Below are 19209 nucleotides of genomic sequence, written 5' to 3'. Positions count from 1 at the left end.
GTCACACGCTTGAGGTATTCGGCCAATCATAATGCTCTGGATAGCTGGCCAATCACAGCACACCTCGCTTTTCAGACCGATGAGCTTTGTAAAAATCGACGCGTTTCAGAAAGGCGGGGCATAGAGGAGAAACAATAATGTACAGTATGTGGAAAATAATGTGTTTTTTTAACCTTAAACCGCATAAACACATTTCATTACACCAAATACACAAAATAATGTTCTTTTTAGCAACATCATATGACCCCTTTAATAATGTACTTTTGAGTGGAAACAGTTTGCCAGATAGAGTGAGGTCTTTGCTGCTAATCTTCAATATGTTTGCCATGTTATATTTTGAAAATGCCGCAGCAAGTATGATACATTTATGGCACTATCCACTATCTGGATAGGTTTTTTTTTTTTTTTTTACAATAAATGCATGAACAACATAACCATGTATAAACAGTTGCTAACAAAGACTAAAATAAATAAATACACTGTCCATGGGGAATATACAATATTACACAAAGACATCAAAGTTGCATGCCTGTACAATCTGAATCGTTTTCTGTTTACGCCAGCTGTCGTAAAACGATTATGTCAGAGCCATTAAATGATTGGCTTACAAGGAGCACGTGGTCGAGTCATTGAACGACAGATTGCCATCTCCTTCTTAAAACAACTCTGATTCTGCTGACTCATGGCAAGAAAGGCACGAGTGGTGAGAAGTGCAACTAAACAATACTAGTTGCTAACAAAGACTAAAATAAATAAATACACTGTCCATGGGGAATATACAATATTACACAAAGACATCAAAGTAGCATGCCTGTACAATCTGAATAGTTTTCTGTTTACGCCAGCTGTCGTAAAACGATTATGTCAGAGCCATTAAATGATTGGCTTACAAGGAGCACGTGGTCGAGTCATTGAACGACAGATTGCCATCTCCTCCTTAAAACAACTCTGATTCTGCTGACTCATGGCAAGGAAAGAAAGGCACGAGTGGTGAGAAGTGCAACTAAACAATACTAGTTTAAGTTTAAAGTCTAATATGTTTAATTATTGGAGTCTTGATAGTACGCTTGTGTTGTTTTAAGAGCACTCCCGAAGTTACTTGTTAATTTCGTTTATCTGTATTATGGCAAAATTATCAGCCTCCACTGTCAACCGCTGTACAAACATAAATATTTACTGGTAATTGAAATAAAGCTAGTACATTTCTTTCTAATAGGTACAGAAATAGATTCCATTAACTAGTCGCCTCTTCATAATGGTAAGTCTTACACTTCTGTGTAATTGATTAGTGTTTCATCAATATTATACAGCCACTCAATGCTATATGATTGATTCTGCATTCTAACAGACAGTGATCATTTCAAGCACTTTTTACTGATTAGTCAACATCAAAATGTTGTGTTCCAGGCCAGTCGGGGTGATGGAGAGGTGTGGTACGCCCATCCGGTTTACACCTGATACTGGCAGCACTACCAGCAGGCCATGAGCTGGCACCAGAGGCATAAGCGGGTGTACAGAAAAGCTTTGGAGGTTGGCTACTTCCCAGGCACTGTATTCCATGTACCCCTCTGCCATCCAGCAATACTCAGGTTGGCATGCAGACGAGAGTTGGAGGAGCGGTCACAGAGACAGAATGACATGTAGAGAAGAAGAAAGGGAGAATGAGGCCACTGATTCAGACAGTGAGACTGAGGAGGAGAGATCGGATGAGAGCCAGATTGAGTGTGACGTCAGTAACATGGACATCTCAGAAGAGCTGCGACAATACTTTGCCCAGACAGAGCGACACAGGCAGGAACTCAGTAAGTGGTTACCAACATACGTGGAAACTTTTATTAAAACTGACCTTTCAGCTGCAAGAACTTGCACTTTTTTGGGTTTCACTCCATATTAGGACCACCACGTAGTTTACAATACTGTTACTGCTCTATAGAGACGGAAGTTTCTGTTAACACTGGTCAGGCCCGGTTCTATGGGGGTGTGAGAGGGTGCTAAGCACCCTCAAACGAAATCAATAGCACCCTCAAACGAAATCAATAGCACCCTCAGTTAATGATGTAATATTGCCATTTCATTGCAGATTTGGCAAACTATCAGTGCTTTATGGTTTGCGCTCTGGAGATCAGTTTCTATTTCAACATCTTTTGCAACGTTGAGCAATGTAGCCAATCACAGACATATTTGTTGATTTCTTGAACCCAACAGCCAATCAGAGGCATTTAAGTTAGAATCCACTTACCGCTTAAATCACTGCGGTTTTTGTTCAGCACGAATCATCTCATTACAACAAAGTATAGACGCGATGTAAATAAGAGATTCATTGTGCAGCGTAGAGAACTTCATTGATTATAACGTAACTTTGTGAGATCGCAATAAACTAAGATGAGTGACAGCTTTTAGTGATTATAAAGGGAACGTTCTTGCGCCATAGCAATGGACAGCACAAATATATTTTTTATATATACAGTATTTAGCGGGAGAGAGAGAGAGAGAGAGCACCCTCACTAATTTAAAGGGGTCATAGGATGCCCATTTTCCACAAGTTGATATGATTCTTTAGGGTCTTAATGAAAATCTGTAACATAGTTTGGTTAAAATTTCTCAATGGTAGTGTAAAAAACACCTTTTTAACCCTGTGCAAAGATTCATTACAAAACATTATACTCACTTCTTCTGTAGATGAGGCTGGATCATGAATGATTCGCGCGAACACAGACGCTTTTATGTAGATCGGGGGCGCATTCCCTTCAGAAATGTAATTCACTGCGAGTTCAGTGGCTCAGATGTCAGGATTAAATGACGACTGCTATGTTCATTATTACATCAAACAACAGAACACCTCAATCGCATAGGAGTCATTCTTGTCTGCATCTGTAGCCGCATTCATGGTGAAACTTGCTAATTAGCACATTATTAGGAAAGGCGATTTGCAAAGATTCATTACAACATACTTCTGTAGATGAGGCTGGATCATGAATGATTCGCGCGAACACAGACGCTTTTATGTAGATTGGGGGCGCATTCCCTTCAGAAATGTAATTCACTGCGAGTTCAGTGGCTCAGATGTCAGGAGTAGATGACGACTGCTATGTTCATTATTACATCAAACAACAGAACACCTCAATCGCATAGGAGTCATTCTTGTCTGCATCTGCTCTGGCTGTGAAACAATGGCGGACTGATGACAGCTCACTCAGGGTGGGTCTAAGGTAAGACACCAGTCTAGTCTGTGCTGAAATGCAACTGTCAATCAAACTATCGTGGGAGGGGCCTGTCTGTGTGACGTCACACAGACAGGCATCTGAGATCGGCTCGATTTGAGAAAGGGGAAAACATTTAACCAGATTTTTTTTTTAAACCACTGGGGGGATTTTTATCATTATAGGGTGGTTGTGTACATACACTGCCAACACACATTTAAGTTCAAACAGCTTGTAAAAGTGCATGTAGCATCCTATGACCCCTTTAAGAAGCACCCTCAGTGATTTGATTCTGGAGCCGGGCCTGACACTGGTAAAAACCAATTTGGACCTTGATGGCCAGAGTTGAGAGTACATCTCTAGAGTACATTTTCAAAGTATATATAAATGTATAAACATTTTGCAAACTCCATGTTTCTAATGGAGGAGTTCAAATCTCAGTCCTAAATTTTCTTTAGGTAATACTTAAGTAAGTATAGTGCACATACATTTCAGGTTTGAGAATTCTCCTAATTATTTTTTTAGTGGTGAGGAAGTGCATGTTATGTTTATGATGATATAAGCATAATAGGTGCTAAAAAAAACACTGGTTTTGAAGCAGGGGGCTGGGAACCACTAGGTGCCTTGGCAAACTTTAAATGGGGACCTAATAAGTTAAAAAATTTATTAATACATAGAGGTAATCACCCATGAATGAATGAATGCAGATGAGAGCTGGAGGAACAGTTACAGATACAGAACAACAGGTAGAGAAGAAGAAAGGGAGAATGAGGCCACCTGAAAGAATGAATGGTCAAGCCAAGTCAAGTCACTTTTATTTATATAGCACTTTACAGATTGTGTCAAAGCAGCTTTACAATGCAAAAGGAAAATAGAACAGTCAGTTTATCAGTTAAAGTCAGTTCATTGTTGATCCAGTGATATCATCGTCCAGCTCAGTTCAGTTCTCTTCCAATAGTGTCTGTGCAGTCAAGTCAACAACGTTGCCAGAAATTGTGTCCCCAACTAAGCAAGCCAAAGGCGACAGTAGATACGTTTACATGGACACTTTTTGCTTCCATCGTAATGAATTCATTCTGATTGACGAATCCGAATGTAGTGTTTACATGAACGCTAAATAATGTGATCGGGTTGATATGCGTGTTTATATGTCACAACCCAGCAAGCAATTTTGCGTTTAAAAGACGTCTATTAGCCGTCTAAACACAGCCGTCTAGGCTAAAACAAGGCTAAATTTGGGCTGTCAGTGAAAATTTAATAGACGTCTAACCATAGCCCAAGAATAGACTAGTCATCAAATAGACAGCTAATGAAAGCCTACATATATATCTAATAGACTACAAAATGGCAATCCATCCAAACAAATTAAATATACAGCTTTTATTAAGAAAAATAAAATTTTTAACAACTTGGAAAACTTAAGACAATACAAAATTATTAAAATACAAAAGAATTAGTGACAAAATAAAATTGTATAAATACAATACACTTAAATATAAATATTATGATAAAAAAAAATCTGGAATTTTTAACAACTTAAGATAATAAAAATATAAAAATGAAAAAATAAAATATTTTAAATAACAAAATATTTAAAAGAAAAAAAAATCTAATGGCCGGGAAGTTGGTCATCACAGCATCTGCCAAATAAGAAAAGAAAAAAAAGCACAAGAAAAGCTTGACATTATTTTTTACTTTAATTACACTTATTGTGACAGGGAGTCGTTCTCTTTTGCTTGGATGCCTACTAAAAACAAAACTTCATTACACCAAATACACAAAATAATGTTCTTTTTAGCAGCATCATATGACCCCTTTAAATCATTTGTATACTTAAGCTTTACTATCAGTTTGGAAGTTTCAAAATAAATCTTGTTGTACTTGTACAATGACAAAGATATTCTATTCAATTAGCTCATGCTCACTAAAATGGCAACTATGCTGGACACTCGACACTTTATTCACCAGGAAGAACAGCTCGTTCCACGCGTCATACGTCATTACGCTATTTCTACGTCACCGCGCATGCGCAGTACTTTCCAGTTTTGGTTTTCAATCCGATCACAGTACTTTCCAGTTTCGGTTTTCAATCCGATCAAGTGTTTACATGTCCTCTCGCTCGGATTACAAAAGGAATAAACCACTTTACAATCCGATCGAAATTTTAGTCGGATCTGGCCAATTCAATCCGATTGACGTGTTTATATGTGACTTTTTTTATTCTGATTGTGCTTCTAGTCCTATTACGATCGGATTAGTAGGGTCCATATAAACGCAGCTACTGGCAAGGAACCAAAACTCCATCGGTGACAGAAATGGAGAAAAAACATTGGGAGAAACCAGGCTCAGTCGGGGGGCCAGTTCTCTTCTGGCCAGAAGAAACCAGCATGGTGTGGTTTAATTCCAGGCTGCAGCACAAGTCAGATTGAGCAGATTGAGAACAGTCTACAGTTTACAATGCACATCGAGCAAAGGACTCTTCTGGTTCTTGTGGTCTTGTGCCGATGGCCGACGAGGTCTTCACAGGGGATCTGTCTCTAGGGTTTGTCTAGTTGACATGGTCTCTGCTGACATTTAGGGCTATTGTGGTCATCTCTAGGTGCTGAACCACCATCTGGTCTGGATATGGGCTGGATCTTGGTGGCTACAGTGACCTCGGAATAAGAATGGAAGAAACTAATATTAGCGTAGATGCCATCCTTATTATGATGTAACAAGTGCATCACATCAGGTGTTATGGGAAGTGTTCCCAGTTCTGGTTGACCTAATCTAGGGTTTGTCTAGTTGACATGGTCTCTGCTGACATTTAGGGCTATTGTGGTCATCTCTAGGTGCTGAACCACCATCTGGTCTGGATATGGGCTGGATCTTGGTGGCTACAGTGACCTCGGAATAAGAATGAAAGAAACTAATATTAGCGTAGATGCCATCCTTATTATGATGTAACAAGTGCATCAGGTGTTATGGGAAGTGTTCCCAGTTCTGGTTGACCTAATTAATGCAGCCTAACAATCCTTTAACGGATTTTAATTATAGAAAAGTGATTGTGTGTTATGTGTTTGCCAGGTTACAGAGATGGGTCTTTAATCTAGATTTAAACTGACAGAGTGTGTCTGCCTCCCGAACAACCAACTTTAACATTTTTGGACCAATTGAGATGGACTGATTCCAACATGTGTGACATGGCCTCATTCTGGATATTATTTAAAAAAAAAAGGTACAAAATAAACATACAAACTAAACTACATTAAATAATGTTTCGCTATCAAATTAGCATGGTTTGTGCCAGCCACAATTATTGGCACAAAAACAAACATTTAGAAACCAACATTGTATATGGTAGTGGTTATACTTGTTTAGACTTTGAGTTTGGTTTCAGTTGATGATCTACATTCTCAGGCGAAAACTGTGGTCTTCCACTGGTATAGGAGATGTGAAAAATGTAACTGGTTATAAATGTTTTATTTGAGTTGCCATTGTAGTAGCATTAACAAATGTCAGAAAAATGTATAGTTTTTCTCATTAATGTGGTCAAACACCAAAATACCAAGCTTGATCTTGTGTTTTCATCTAAAAAAAGATACACTTATTTTGATCTTTTGACTTAAAGCTTTAATGGATATTCCTAGTCATGACATTACTCATTTCTCTGCTATGTAGAGAAACAACAGCAGATGGAGGCAGAGCAGCAGGACTCGTATGTTCTAGCTGACCAAGACTTACACAGAATTTACTGGCGCAGCAGCCTGCCTCCTTCAGAGCGTCCTGGAGAAAGAAGGACCGCAGAGATGAAGAAGCTGTATGGTAAAGATGCAGCAAAGATTCAGGGGATGGAAGCAGCCATGCAGCTCACCTTTGACCGCAGCTGTGACAAAACTAAATGATTAAATACTAAAATAATAGTAGTTATTAAGATTGATGTGGTTTGGAATTGGTCAAATGTGCTTGGAAAAAATATGATCAGAATATCAACTTGCATAATAATTATGCATGCACTGTATTTTTCTTCTTCTGCTGTCAAGGTAATGCAAGAAATTTTGTGATTGGTTGTCAAGGCAGCCAATCACGATTTAGCAGCCTCGGTCTGTGATTGGCTGGAATTATGGCACATTGTAACGCTGGGTTGTGTTGAGCATGCGAGCTGTTGGCATTTAGCGAGCACAGAGAGGGGGCATCAGGTGAGCAAGCTAGTGAAACAAGCACAAAAGGATCGCGCGCGTGCAAAATGCACTTTTGTGCGCTCAAAATATGATCTTTCGCGCGCAGAATTGTGGCAGAAATGTAAGCCCATACTTTCCTGGCTTATTCTCTGGTGCAGTTTTTACATAGAAAATTCTCCTTTTTTAATGCAAAGAAGTCGTTGTTTAATTAATGTGATTTGATTGATTAATAAATGTATTGCATTGAAATGTATGTGGGTGTGGCAGTTACTATGATGTTTTTAGTGCTTATTATGAATTAGAGATGATAATCCTATCTGATTATAGAGTTTTTCAATGGGAAAAAAATAGATCTTATTATTCCTATTTTGAACATCTGTCTCTGGAGATCCAATTAGAAAGATCACTGTTTTAGTGGTGTCTCCTGTGACTGCTTGTGAATATGTTTTGAAAGGCGAGCCTCTGGTTTTGTGGCTACAAACACCACTTATTAGGTCAGTGTGTTACTGCATGTTGATAAAGTGGAAAAAGTGGCTACTTCCAAAAGTAATTAAAACAGTTGAAAGAATAGTTCACCCCAAAATTCAAATTCACTGGAAGAAGCAATATTATGGATAGAGCTCATGTTTTAGCCCGAAGCAATGGTTTGAACGCCTTAATAATGGATACATTTTTTTATTACAAACGCACTTCACAAGACATTCATTGATGGACTGGAATCGTGTGGATTATTGTGATGTTTTTATCAGCTGTTTGGGCACCCATTCACTGCAGAGGATCCATCGGTGAGCAAGTGATGTAATGCTAAATTTGTCCAAATCTGTTCCCACGAAGAAACAAACTTTTTGTTACATTTTGGATGGCCTGAGGTTGAGTATATTTTTGGCAAATTTTCATTTTTGGGTGAACTATTAATTAAATTAACTTTAATTAAAATGTACAGAGTTTAAGCTCATTTTTGTCAAGATGAACTTGCATTAAATGTACTTTATGTAATGCTAATGATTAGTCAAGAACTAAGGTGCAATCTGTCTCATAGAAACAGTCTCTTATTGTCTTTTTCTTAAATAGCCAATGGCAAACTGACACTCCAGATAAGCCATTAAAATATGAGACCCCCAAATGTAGCTTGCAACATTGTCAACATTTTCTCCACAGGCATCAGGATCTGAGAAATTTGGAGCTTCTCTGTTTGCCCACTTAGTGAGGCCATGCTGGCATAATGCCAAATGGCCAAAACTGAATAGAGTTCCCAGCCTGCCTTTTGGTTGCCATGGTGGTTTTCTCTGAGCATCCGGCAATTTATATTCTGTTGTACACTCTGGGCTCTCCACAAGTTCAGTATCAAAGTTTACGACAACATGAAATGCTAAAAAATTGTGCCTGTTTGGTGTGTAACCTATATAATGGTGATTTACTTTTCTAATGAATAAACAGAAAACAACTTTTTACCAAAACTTTTCGTTACCATGAGCGAGTATGACACTGTTTTATCGTCCTTGGTTTAGCGTTCATGTGTTTCTGATGACTACTTAGTACTAGCAATACAAAGCTCTGCTCTCTGCCATCATTGCGCTTATGGAGAAAAGAGTAGCCCCGTCCGGGGAACCCAAAGAGTGACGTCACCACCGCAGCGATGGTCCCGAACTGGAGCGACACATTTGCTCATTTGAGCGAAACTCTTTTCACTCCATACACCCGCCGAACTTTCACTAACGCCCCCCGAACACAGAGAACGCAACATGGGTGAGTGCATGGTGGTCAGTGCATCCTCAATAGCGCGTTTGCTCCATAGTTTCTTATGTGTTTACTCTAGAATAGCCTAACGTTTCTTTCTCTTCTGTTCGTTTTGAGACGCATTTAGTTTGCAGCTGCAAGCATCGCGTTTTTCGACATACTCTATCTAGCTGCGAATAATTTGTAATATGTATGTAACATTTGATAATGTGCAGTTTGTTTTGTTGCGTGCAGCTATGGTTTCAAAAACGAAATACTTTTTTCTTCATTTGTTTTATGCGTGTTTAAAGTGTTTAAAAACCACTTTTACGGTCTAAAACGGGCTTACATTAAATTACAACAGATATTTGTTAGCCCGTTGTATTAGATATAGGCTATATAGGTTGGTGTTAATATCAAGTATTTAAATTTTCTCCGTATTTTAATAATTTTTTAGGTGTTTTTTTTTTCTGGGTTTTGTTTTAGTTGAGATAGACAGTAATAAATAGACAGAAAATCATTAGAAACACAATGTTCATCTCATTTTAGGCTTTCCAAATTCTGCTTTATGTATTTCTGCATGCATCAGTCAGTTGGAGTGATATCAATGAGCGTTGCTATGAATCTGTGAATCTGTGGGGTTTTTTATCCTGTACTTATCCAGCATGCAAAATAGAGCTAATTCATGGGAAAGAATTCGTTCTTTCATTTGTCCCAGCTGTGCCCTTGGACTGGTTAGTTATAAAGCACATTCGTTGCCAGCTGTCTGGATCTACTGAGACTGCCGCTTAAGTGGCACATCTCTGCTCTACAAGTTCCCCTCAAGAGAGTGATATTAGGTTTGTATTCCTTGATGGAAGAATGTCATTCTTTAGAGGACCAGGACTAAAGAAAATGTTTATTGTATGAGTCAGAACCCAAAGTGTCTCCAATTCTCACTTTCTCTGTCTCTGATCTTTCAGTCAGCAAAAAAATGATGGAAGCTTCCCTCTAACAGCTACTGTGTTAATAGACATGATATATTAAGTAACACTTGACAATGATTTGCTTAAAGGGGTCATATGATGCTGCTAAAAAGAACATTAATAGTGAGGTAGATATGTGGGGGCGTGTTAGAACGAGCCGTTTTAGGTAGGTGTGGCTGACTCTGAACTTTTATAAAGAATCCCTCTTTGGATTTGAGACTTTAGTCTTTGCAGCTTTACAGATCTTGTTTATGCACCAAGAGCTTGTAACACTCCAAAGAGAAAGGAAAAATTGAAATCGCATCATATGACCCCTTTAATAGAGGCATTTATATGGCATTTAAATAAGTGGTTTTAATAAATACTCTCCTTTCCCAGGGAGGACAGACTTGTTTTATGATTGAAGATCTTTGAACATTTATGTCACTGAACTTCAGTCAGGAGACTTGCTAATAGAATTGCACTCCCACAGAATCAGAATCAGAATCATAATGAGCTTTATTGCCAGGTATGTTTACACATACGAGGAATTTGTTTTCGTGACAGAAGCTTCCACAGTGTAACAGAATGACAGTGACAGAACAAGAAAACACAGATGCAGTCCGGACTACCCTCTGTAGTCTTCTGAGGTCAGATTTGGTAGCTGAGCTGAACCAGACAGTTATTGAAGTGCAATGGCATGGCATGTCTCATAGAATCTGCTTGTGATTTTTCTACTCATGATGAATTGTTGTCTACAATTTGTTGAACAATTCAGGTAGAGATTCAGGTACAATCTTGAGCAACACACAGAATCTTTCACAAGGCCCTTGTGGGCCAGGTTTTTCAATTTATATGTTGACCAAACTGGATTATGGCTATTATTCACACCAAGGAAGGAAGATAACTATAATTATAACTACAAAGTTCTAATAATCATTCTAATTCTATGAGAATATGGTTATCCACACCACAGCAATAACAATAACTGCATTGAGGAAAGATACTGTTGGAATCACTTTCAGAAACATTTTCCAGCTGATGAATGATATAAACATTGACAGCTGATCAGAATCCACTTTAAAGAGCACAAGCATTTAAAGTAGCAGACGAAAAAAAATGCAGCACACACTTATAATAAACTGAACATTCGCTTGTGTGGGTGCCAATATAGTTACTGTCATATCATTCTTGGTGAACGAGCCTTTACATTGATAACTGCCTAGCTTCAAAGAGCATTTGCACTTTACCAAGTGTCGTCAGTGAGAGTAATGTCATCTTTCATTTAGCTACTTTGCAGCATGCGTTTCCAAGCAACAGCATCCCTCTGTGCATAATCCTACTCACATAATTCCACCTCAGACCTCACAACCTGTGCCATCACCGCAGAGCTCATGGCTGCAAATGAAATCTTGTTTATCCAGTCTGAAACACCTCTGTGTCCATTATGCAAAGCACTACTTCTGCCATAACTACAGATCTGTGCCTCCTAGCCATTGCAAAGTCTCATTTTGTACAGCATAATAGAAAAGGTCACTGTAAATAACACCACAGTCTTCAATTATAAACTTCATTTTAAAACAGAAAATCAAATCACTTATCCAATGACATTTAGAATGATCAAGGGGAATAAGTGAATTTATTTGCTGGAGATGCCCTTTTTAACTAATCCGAGAATTTTGTCAGGTCTAATGTTTATCCGGTAGATTCAGGTAGTTTAAACTTACATAAAATAACTCTTGGGGCTTGATGTATAAAAGAGGCATTGAAAAATGCTCTCACACAGAGTGGAATAAAAAGTAAGCTTTCCATTAAAATGTGCACCCTGGACCATGTGTACTTATGCTTACATTGGTGTGATATGCTTTTTATTTCATAAACCTTGCTTATAATAAAAATGCCAACTTCATGTATTGAAGAAGTAATCACCAGAAGTAATCAGGCATTGTTATATAAATATTATACAAATTTTACCTAACTAATTAAAAAGACATGAAAATTAAATCATCACCCAGGCATTGTGCCAATTATAACTATTTTTCAACTACAATAAGGAATGACATCAAGTTATAATTCTGCCTGAAATCAGAGACAGTACTATTAGAACTGAAAGCCATACTCTACACTTCTCAACATTGTTATTTAAATAACTAGTGATTAAATTTGGAAAATGTTAAACTCACATTAGATACTTTAACAACCGACTATTTTTCACTTAGACAACGGATCATATCTTCATTGATGCTTTTTGAGAATCAGCAACTCTCGCTTACAACAGAACCATTATCTAAATCCCATAATTACTTTTGAACACTCAGGCATGTGCTCGAGTATCAGACTTTCATATTTTCCAGTGGTGGCTGGTGGAAAATTTTCTAGGTAGGGCACCACATCCAACAATTTTAGCATACATTTTTTTCATCACAGAGGGTATGATCTCTCCCAGTATAACAAAAGGAAAAGTATAATGACTTGAAACATTTTAAATAAAGATAATGGATTTTCCAAGTTCAAGATTGAGGATGATTCCCACAAAACTATATTTTCCGCAAGCTTTTTACAAGATAAATTATAATTTTTTTTTTCATAATTCACTATTTTTTGTATACATTTTTTTTTCATTTATACCTTTAGAGAAATGCTTACTTTCGCTTAGAACAAAACCAGCCACCATTTAAATAGAACAATACAGACCAATATTTACATTTCAAAACAAATCATTGTGAGAATTTTCTGAGCACTTTTTTGCCCATTCATCTTCCCCCCAACACTAGACAAATGTAACATTCTGTTTTTAGCTCTTCTCTTGTGTTTAGTTCATGTGTTCTTTTGCTGTCTTGATTTTACTTTGCTCATTTGTTTCCATGGTTAATTATTAGTATCACCTGTGTCTACTGTAGTTGATTGTTGTGTATTTACTGTATATGCCCTCAGTTTGATCACTCTTTTGTTTGGTATTGTCTTTACTATCCTGTGTAAATCTGCTACATTTCTTGGCTGTTATAGAGCTGCATCTCCTCTTCCTTCTGACCCGCCAATAAGTCATTTTTGGGGGCACACTATTGTCACATGGCATAAGAACCAAATGACAACACATCAGTTTCATTATATGGAAAAAATTTGCTGTTTGTGTTCCACGGGAGAAAGAAAGGGGTTTCAAATGACATAGGGGTGAGTAAATAATGACAGGTTTTTATAATGACAATTATAATTCATAGTTATGACCATTGTTATGTAACAACTGGTCACCTCAAATTTAGTTTCCATGATCATAATTGTTACATATAACGAGATGGTCCTAACTGCAGAACACAAGATCCAGGGGGCGAGGTTGGATCCAGATCCAACTCCTCCCACCTTACATATACCTAAACCTACCCGTCTCCACCCCCTGATCCCTAAACCCACCCATCTCCACCTCCTAGATGTGGATCCAACCCCGCCCCCTGGATCTTTGTTCTGCAGTGAGGGGCTACTGCATATAACTGGCATGCACCTCTATGGAAAGAAAGCAAGCACATGCAACGCATTAACCATTTCTATTATTTGAAAGCAAAGTTTTTATTGTCTAAAGTTATGATTAAAATTACGCATTGCTTCCGGATATTTTAAAACAGAGTTTTACTTTGGGAATGAACAGCTTGCCCACTGCTGTGATGTCATCCTAAGTCCCCGCCCTAGAGAATCTGGGCCAAAAGGATTATGGGTTTGCAAAGAGGGATTTAACAACACAGATCATTTAGAGGGGGTGAGAAAGATATTTCGCTTTTATTTCTTGGCCTATTTTAGGTGAACTGATAACTGATGGTGAGTGAGCTGGTGAATGAGCTTTTGATGAGATAATATATACTCATCATTCTTGATGCACCGTCATGATCTCTTCCATTCTCACTGTGCAGTTCTCAGAGCAGGAGATTTGGCCTGTTTATAGGACATCTGATCAAGAGTCTTTTTACAAAAACTCTTTTGTTTAGTTTTGTGGTGTGTGTGTGTGTGTGTGCTTTTCTTTTACCCTGTCAGTTTGAAGTATTTGTCAGCATCCAAGGTTAATACCAACTTTGTGGTAAGCTGCTGGAGATATATGTAGTTTTCATAAAGTTTAACAGCAACAGTTTTACACAAGTAGTCTTATTCATATAATTAAGTTAAAGGCATGGTTCAACAACAACAACAAAAATAAATGAAAATCTATCATCCTGTACTCACCCTCAAGTTGTTCCAAACCTGTATGAGTATCTTTCTTCTGTTGATCACAAAATATATTTTGAATAATGTTGATAACCAAACAGTTGATGGTAGTGAAAAGATATTCTTTCAAATATCTTCTTTTGATTTGGTTTGGAATAACTTGAGTGTGAGTAAATGATGACAGAATTTTTGGGTAAACTACCCCGTTAAGTTTTTTTTTTACTATATCAGAATAGACCAAATTATGTTTTCTACATGCAGGTGTAACAGAAGATGGTTCCCCAGTTCATATCCCTCCTGCCATGTTCTCTTTTGTCTCTGTGTCCCACTACTTGGTTTATTCACAGCCACAACTGACAGCTTATGACATAAGCTTGTAAAGTTGCACATAATCATGGATGCTTCTGTGGAGTAAAAACCCACCCAAACTGTCAGCCTATTTAGCCTGTTTGAACCACTTGGATTAGACTAAGGCATCAGCAACAAACTCTATTTCTTGTGTTTGCATTTGTTTTGTGCATTCATCTCTGTATGTTAGTGATAGGTTTTTGTTTTATTTGGGCAAAGAGAATTACTTAGAATTTAATTATACACTACCGGTAAAAAGTTTGGAATAATGAGGTTTTTTTATTTATTTATTTATTTTATTTTTTTAATATGAAGAAAACCGTAAAATTGTGAAATATTATTGAAATAGAGAAGTAATTTTAAATTGTAATGTTCTGATGCAAAGTGGAATGTTCAGCTGCTATTACTCCAGTCTTCAGTGTCACTGGATCCTTCAGAAATCATTCTAATGTGCTGATTTGCTGCTCAAGAAGAATTTCTTATTATTGTCAATATTGAAAACAGTCGTGCTGCTTCATATTTTTGTGGAAAACATGATAGAATACTATTAAAAGTTTAGGGTAAGATAAAAAAATAGATAAAGAAATGTATACTTTTATTCAGCAAAAACACATTAAATTGGTCAAAAGTGACAACAAAGATATTTATAATGTTACAAAAGATTTCTATTTTAAACAAATGCGGTTCTGTAGAACTTTTTATTTATCAAAGAATCATGAAAAAGGTATCATGGTTTCCACAAAAATATTAAGTTGCAAAAACTGTTTTCAAAAGCAATAAGAACTATTATCAAGTTCCATATATTTGTGTGTGTGTGTCTGTGTGTGTGTGTGTGTGTGTGTGTGTGTGTGTGTTGGTTAGGGATGCACCATTATGGAATTTAAGGGTTGATACTAATCGATGATTCAGAGCTTATTGTGGCTGATACAGATAACTGATATTTTGCTTGACTATACCATTTTAAAATGGAGCTGCAATCTAACAAATGTAAAACTACTCAATTGAACAAGTGTGACTGTCTAATGTTATGATGTTATGATTGTTTAATGAGAAATAACTGGTATTAAACCTGTATATGGAATATGTATATACTTTATGCGATACCCGAGTGTTGATTCATAGCAGTTTTGAATGATTAAAACCTCTCCTAACATTCCTACTTTTGTCTCTCAGCAGTGCTAACATGTTGCTATAGAGACACTGTCATGAGTTCTCTTGGCATTAAACAGCAGTACTCTGTGTAAATGCGCCACTAGACTAAAGTACTTATTTAAATTGGCCAAGTGGGTTGCATAAAAATCTGGGGTTAGTTAGGGGCAGATATTGTAAACTCAAATTACAGGAGCCTTGTGTCTTTCTTTTGTTGTTCTGTTGAAATGTTCATTGCTTCTTTGATGTTGATTTCATAGTAAATGGAGTATTTACTTCTCAACTCCACTATTGGTTAAGCCAGTGTTGCTTTGTCAGGCAACACATAGAGCTATGGTGTAACAGTCACATAGTTTAGAATGACACGTTTTGGAGGAAACCTACCTGTGGATTACTTACAGTTGTTTTGCATAATAATAAGCTGGAATAGGAGACAGTATTTTAACATCAAATACAAATGACACACTTCACCTTTAACTTGCATCTCTCTGTTCCCAGCAAAAATACTCAAACTTTTTATTTCACAATTCACAAGTCAGTCCATCTCTTTGTTTTACTTTGCAATATCTTTAAACTTTGACACCTGAGGCATCATTCTGGTCTCACTGAAGACCTCCCTCCAAAGTGGAACAGTACTAGGCCCTGTCTGTCAACTTTAATTGTTTTTTTGTTTATAGGACTTCAAAAGGAAACATTTCAATGTGCTGTAACCCATATTTCCACATTAACTCTCTAGTCAGTGCACATAAAAGAACAGTAATGGGCTCATTACTGCAGAGATGTGTCCACTGGGTTGTTCTGTCTCACATTAACTAGACTAGACCAACCATATGTCTGGATTGCCAAATGTGACATAGCCTACTATAGAATGTAACTATATGTGAAAAGGTAGAATAAAGGCTCGTTCACACCAAGGACAATAACTATAGTGATAACTATAAAGTTTTAATAATTGACTAATTCTATGAGAATAGTGACATCAACACCATAACAAAAACGAGGAATGATATCGTTGGAATCACTTTCAGAGCGTTTTTTTTTTTTAGCTGATGAACCATAAAAACATTGACAGCCAATCAGAATCCATCCTGATTTAAAGAGCTTGAGCATTTAAAGTGGAAGGCGACATATTAAACAGAATAATAAACAATATTATTGTGCGTTGGTGTGGATGCTATACAGTTATCGTTTTAGTTAAGTCACGTTATTTTTATTGCACTTTATACAATATTGTGTCAAAGCAGCTTTACAGTATCAAACAGGAAAATAACAGAATCAGTGTTCAAACTTCAAAAATGAGACAAATTCAAATTCTGCTGTAAAGAAGCTCCAACATTTAGTGTCATTGTGTAGCTCCAGTCAGTTCAGTGTTGATTCAGTTATGGTTTTAATTATCTTTGTAGGTGTTGTTCTTGATGTGAACAGGCCTTAATACACATAAAACTATTTTTTTGTGTGCAGTATGTTGGTTTGATTTGATTTAGCTGTGATCAGTTGGGGAAAATGACAAGTTCAGCAACATAAGTAGAATTCTGACCTAGTTTTCACATCTTCTATGAGAATTTGAGAAGCTAACAAATGTTTTCACCCTCAGTGGAGCTATATTTTTAAAGGCAACTATACACACCTTAAAAGTATTAAAGTATTTATTATGCATCTGGAAATCCTGCTTCACATGGGCTTAGGGCAGGGGTTTATAAAGACCTATTTACACTGAATGCTAGTATTCACAAATCGACAATCCAGCGTTTTTTTTAGTGGAGTTCAGTCTCTTTTTTTCTGATTTTGAAGAAAATTTGCAGACTGACACATGAGTTCATTCCATATGAATCCATTGCATACATTGTGCTATTTTACCCAAGTGACATTGTATTTCTTTTACTCTCTTATCAGTGACAGCTGGTTAGACCTTTTGAAGGTGCGTTTGTCGAACAGCGCCACCTATCCTATGGGAGTGAATTTTGTCTTAATGTAGCCCAAGAAATATTTTTGTGGATTTTGGTATAAATAGACCTCTTTCCTGTTGAAAAAACCAGCATATGCTGTTTAGGTATGTTTTGACTCTGGGATGCTGGTTTAAGCTGGTCCTTTGCTGGTTTATGCTGGTCCTTTTGCTGGTTTATGCTGGTCATGTGCTGGCAAAGGACCAGCATAAACCAGCAAAAGGACCAGCATAAACCAGCAAAGGACCAGCTTAAACCAGCAAAGGACCAGCTTAAACCAGCATCCCAGCGTCAAAACATACCTAACCAGCATATGCTGGTTTTTTCAACAGGGTGATGCTCTCTGAGCTTTGGGTCACATGTCTGGAGCCATACATTATGTGTATTTGCATTCAGTGTTGCTAATGTAATTTATTTTGCTAACCCAGATTTTATGCTTTTTCTCATAAATAAATCAAATCATCTGGGAGTTATTAATGAAATTAGAGTCTTGAACTTTCTTCTATTGCATTCTGTACTTCCATCTGCAAGGTGCATTGGGGTTGTGCCATTGTTCCAGTGCAAATCTGCTTTTAATGTGAATATACCATTTGTCTGCTATTTATTTCGATTTTTTATATCGTTTCCTGTGGAGTTTGGCGGGCTGCTTATTAGAAAAAACTTGAAAGACATTTTCCCTGTATGTAATTTTTTTTATTATGGGTAAAATAATAATAATTAATAATTATTATAAGTAGTAAAATGTACATTTCTAAAAGGAAATATTGCTTTGTTCAACAGGAATAAAAACTCTTTACTCAGACCATACTAAACACTAATATAAATTTAATGTGTACCATGTCATTTAGTTTTATTTTTGGTGCTTTCTGCTATTATCTTATAGTTTCTTTTTTGTCTATACTATTCTTTTGTCTTTTTTTATGTTTTCTTCTGTGGTCACTAAAACATTACATGAAAATCATTAGTTACCCACTACATTTTTTTTTCTTATGAAGAATCACAATTTTATCTTTTATTTTACTCACAGCCGGTTCTGCTGTTATGAATGATTAATGTGGTCTTAAACTCAGATTAGTCCTAAACCGTTTTCATAGAAGGCTTTTTATTGGTTTACAGTTTGTTGGCATTATGAAGTTCTGCAACATAAATTGCAGCCAATGTGCATCCTTTATTTTCTCTATTGTCAGCTAAATGGCTCTTACTCTGAGCTTCTCTGGAGACATCAAATGTAGCTATTGTCCCTGTTAATAAACAGCGAACAGAGTAATTAAACTACAGCCATGAGGGATTATGAAGCTATTTTGAGGGAGAGTGGGCTGTTGTGCTCTGAGGGTGTATAGAGAACAATTTCACTTTTATAGACAGATAGATAAAACAAACTTCTCTTCTTGACCAAGAGCCTCAGTTTTACATTGACCTTAGAAAGAGAGTATCTCTAAAAAATCTTCAAGGCTTAAAAAGCTCCAAGGCTTTGCAATAAAAATTTGGCAGGGCTACAATTCCTATAAAAAGGCATTCACCCCTGGGAAGTGTGTGTGTGTGTGTGTGTGTGTGTGTGTGT

General features: G+C 37.0%; 1 protein-coding gene and 1 pseudogene across 1 annotated transcript in view; both read left to right on the top strand.

Moving 5' to 3' along the window:
* Positions 1–1210: 1210 nt before the first annotated feature.
* On the top strand, positions 1211–7084 carry LOC107667642 (gem-associated protein 8-like; annotated as a pseudogene).
* Positions 7085–9004: 1920 nt separating this feature from the next.
* The window catches only part of LOC107667658 (neuronal membrane glycoprotein M6-b-like), a 47101-nt gene continuing 36896 nt past the window's right edge, over positions 9005–19209 (top strand). The window contains exon 1 of the mRNA XM_016459383.1: positions 9005–9106. Within this exon, the coding sequence (XP_016314869.1) occupies positions 9103–9106 (4 nt within the window). The 5' untranslated portion in view covers positions 9005–9102. The remainder of the gene's footprint in view (positions 9107–19209) is intronic.

This window comes from Sinocyclocheilus anshuiensis, unplaced genomic scaffold (genome assembly GCF_001515605.1).
Source record: "Sinocyclocheilus anshuiensis isolate Anshui unplaced genomic scaffold, SAMN03320099.WGS_v1.1 scaffold1305, whole genome shotgun sequence".
Taxonomy (NCBI): Eukaryota; Metazoa; Chordata; class Actinopteri; order Cypriniformes; family Cyprinidae; genus Sinocyclocheilus; species Sinocyclocheilus anshuiensis.
Note: the sequence above shows the minus strand (reverse complement) of the source record. Positions and strands in the feature narration are given on the sequence as shown.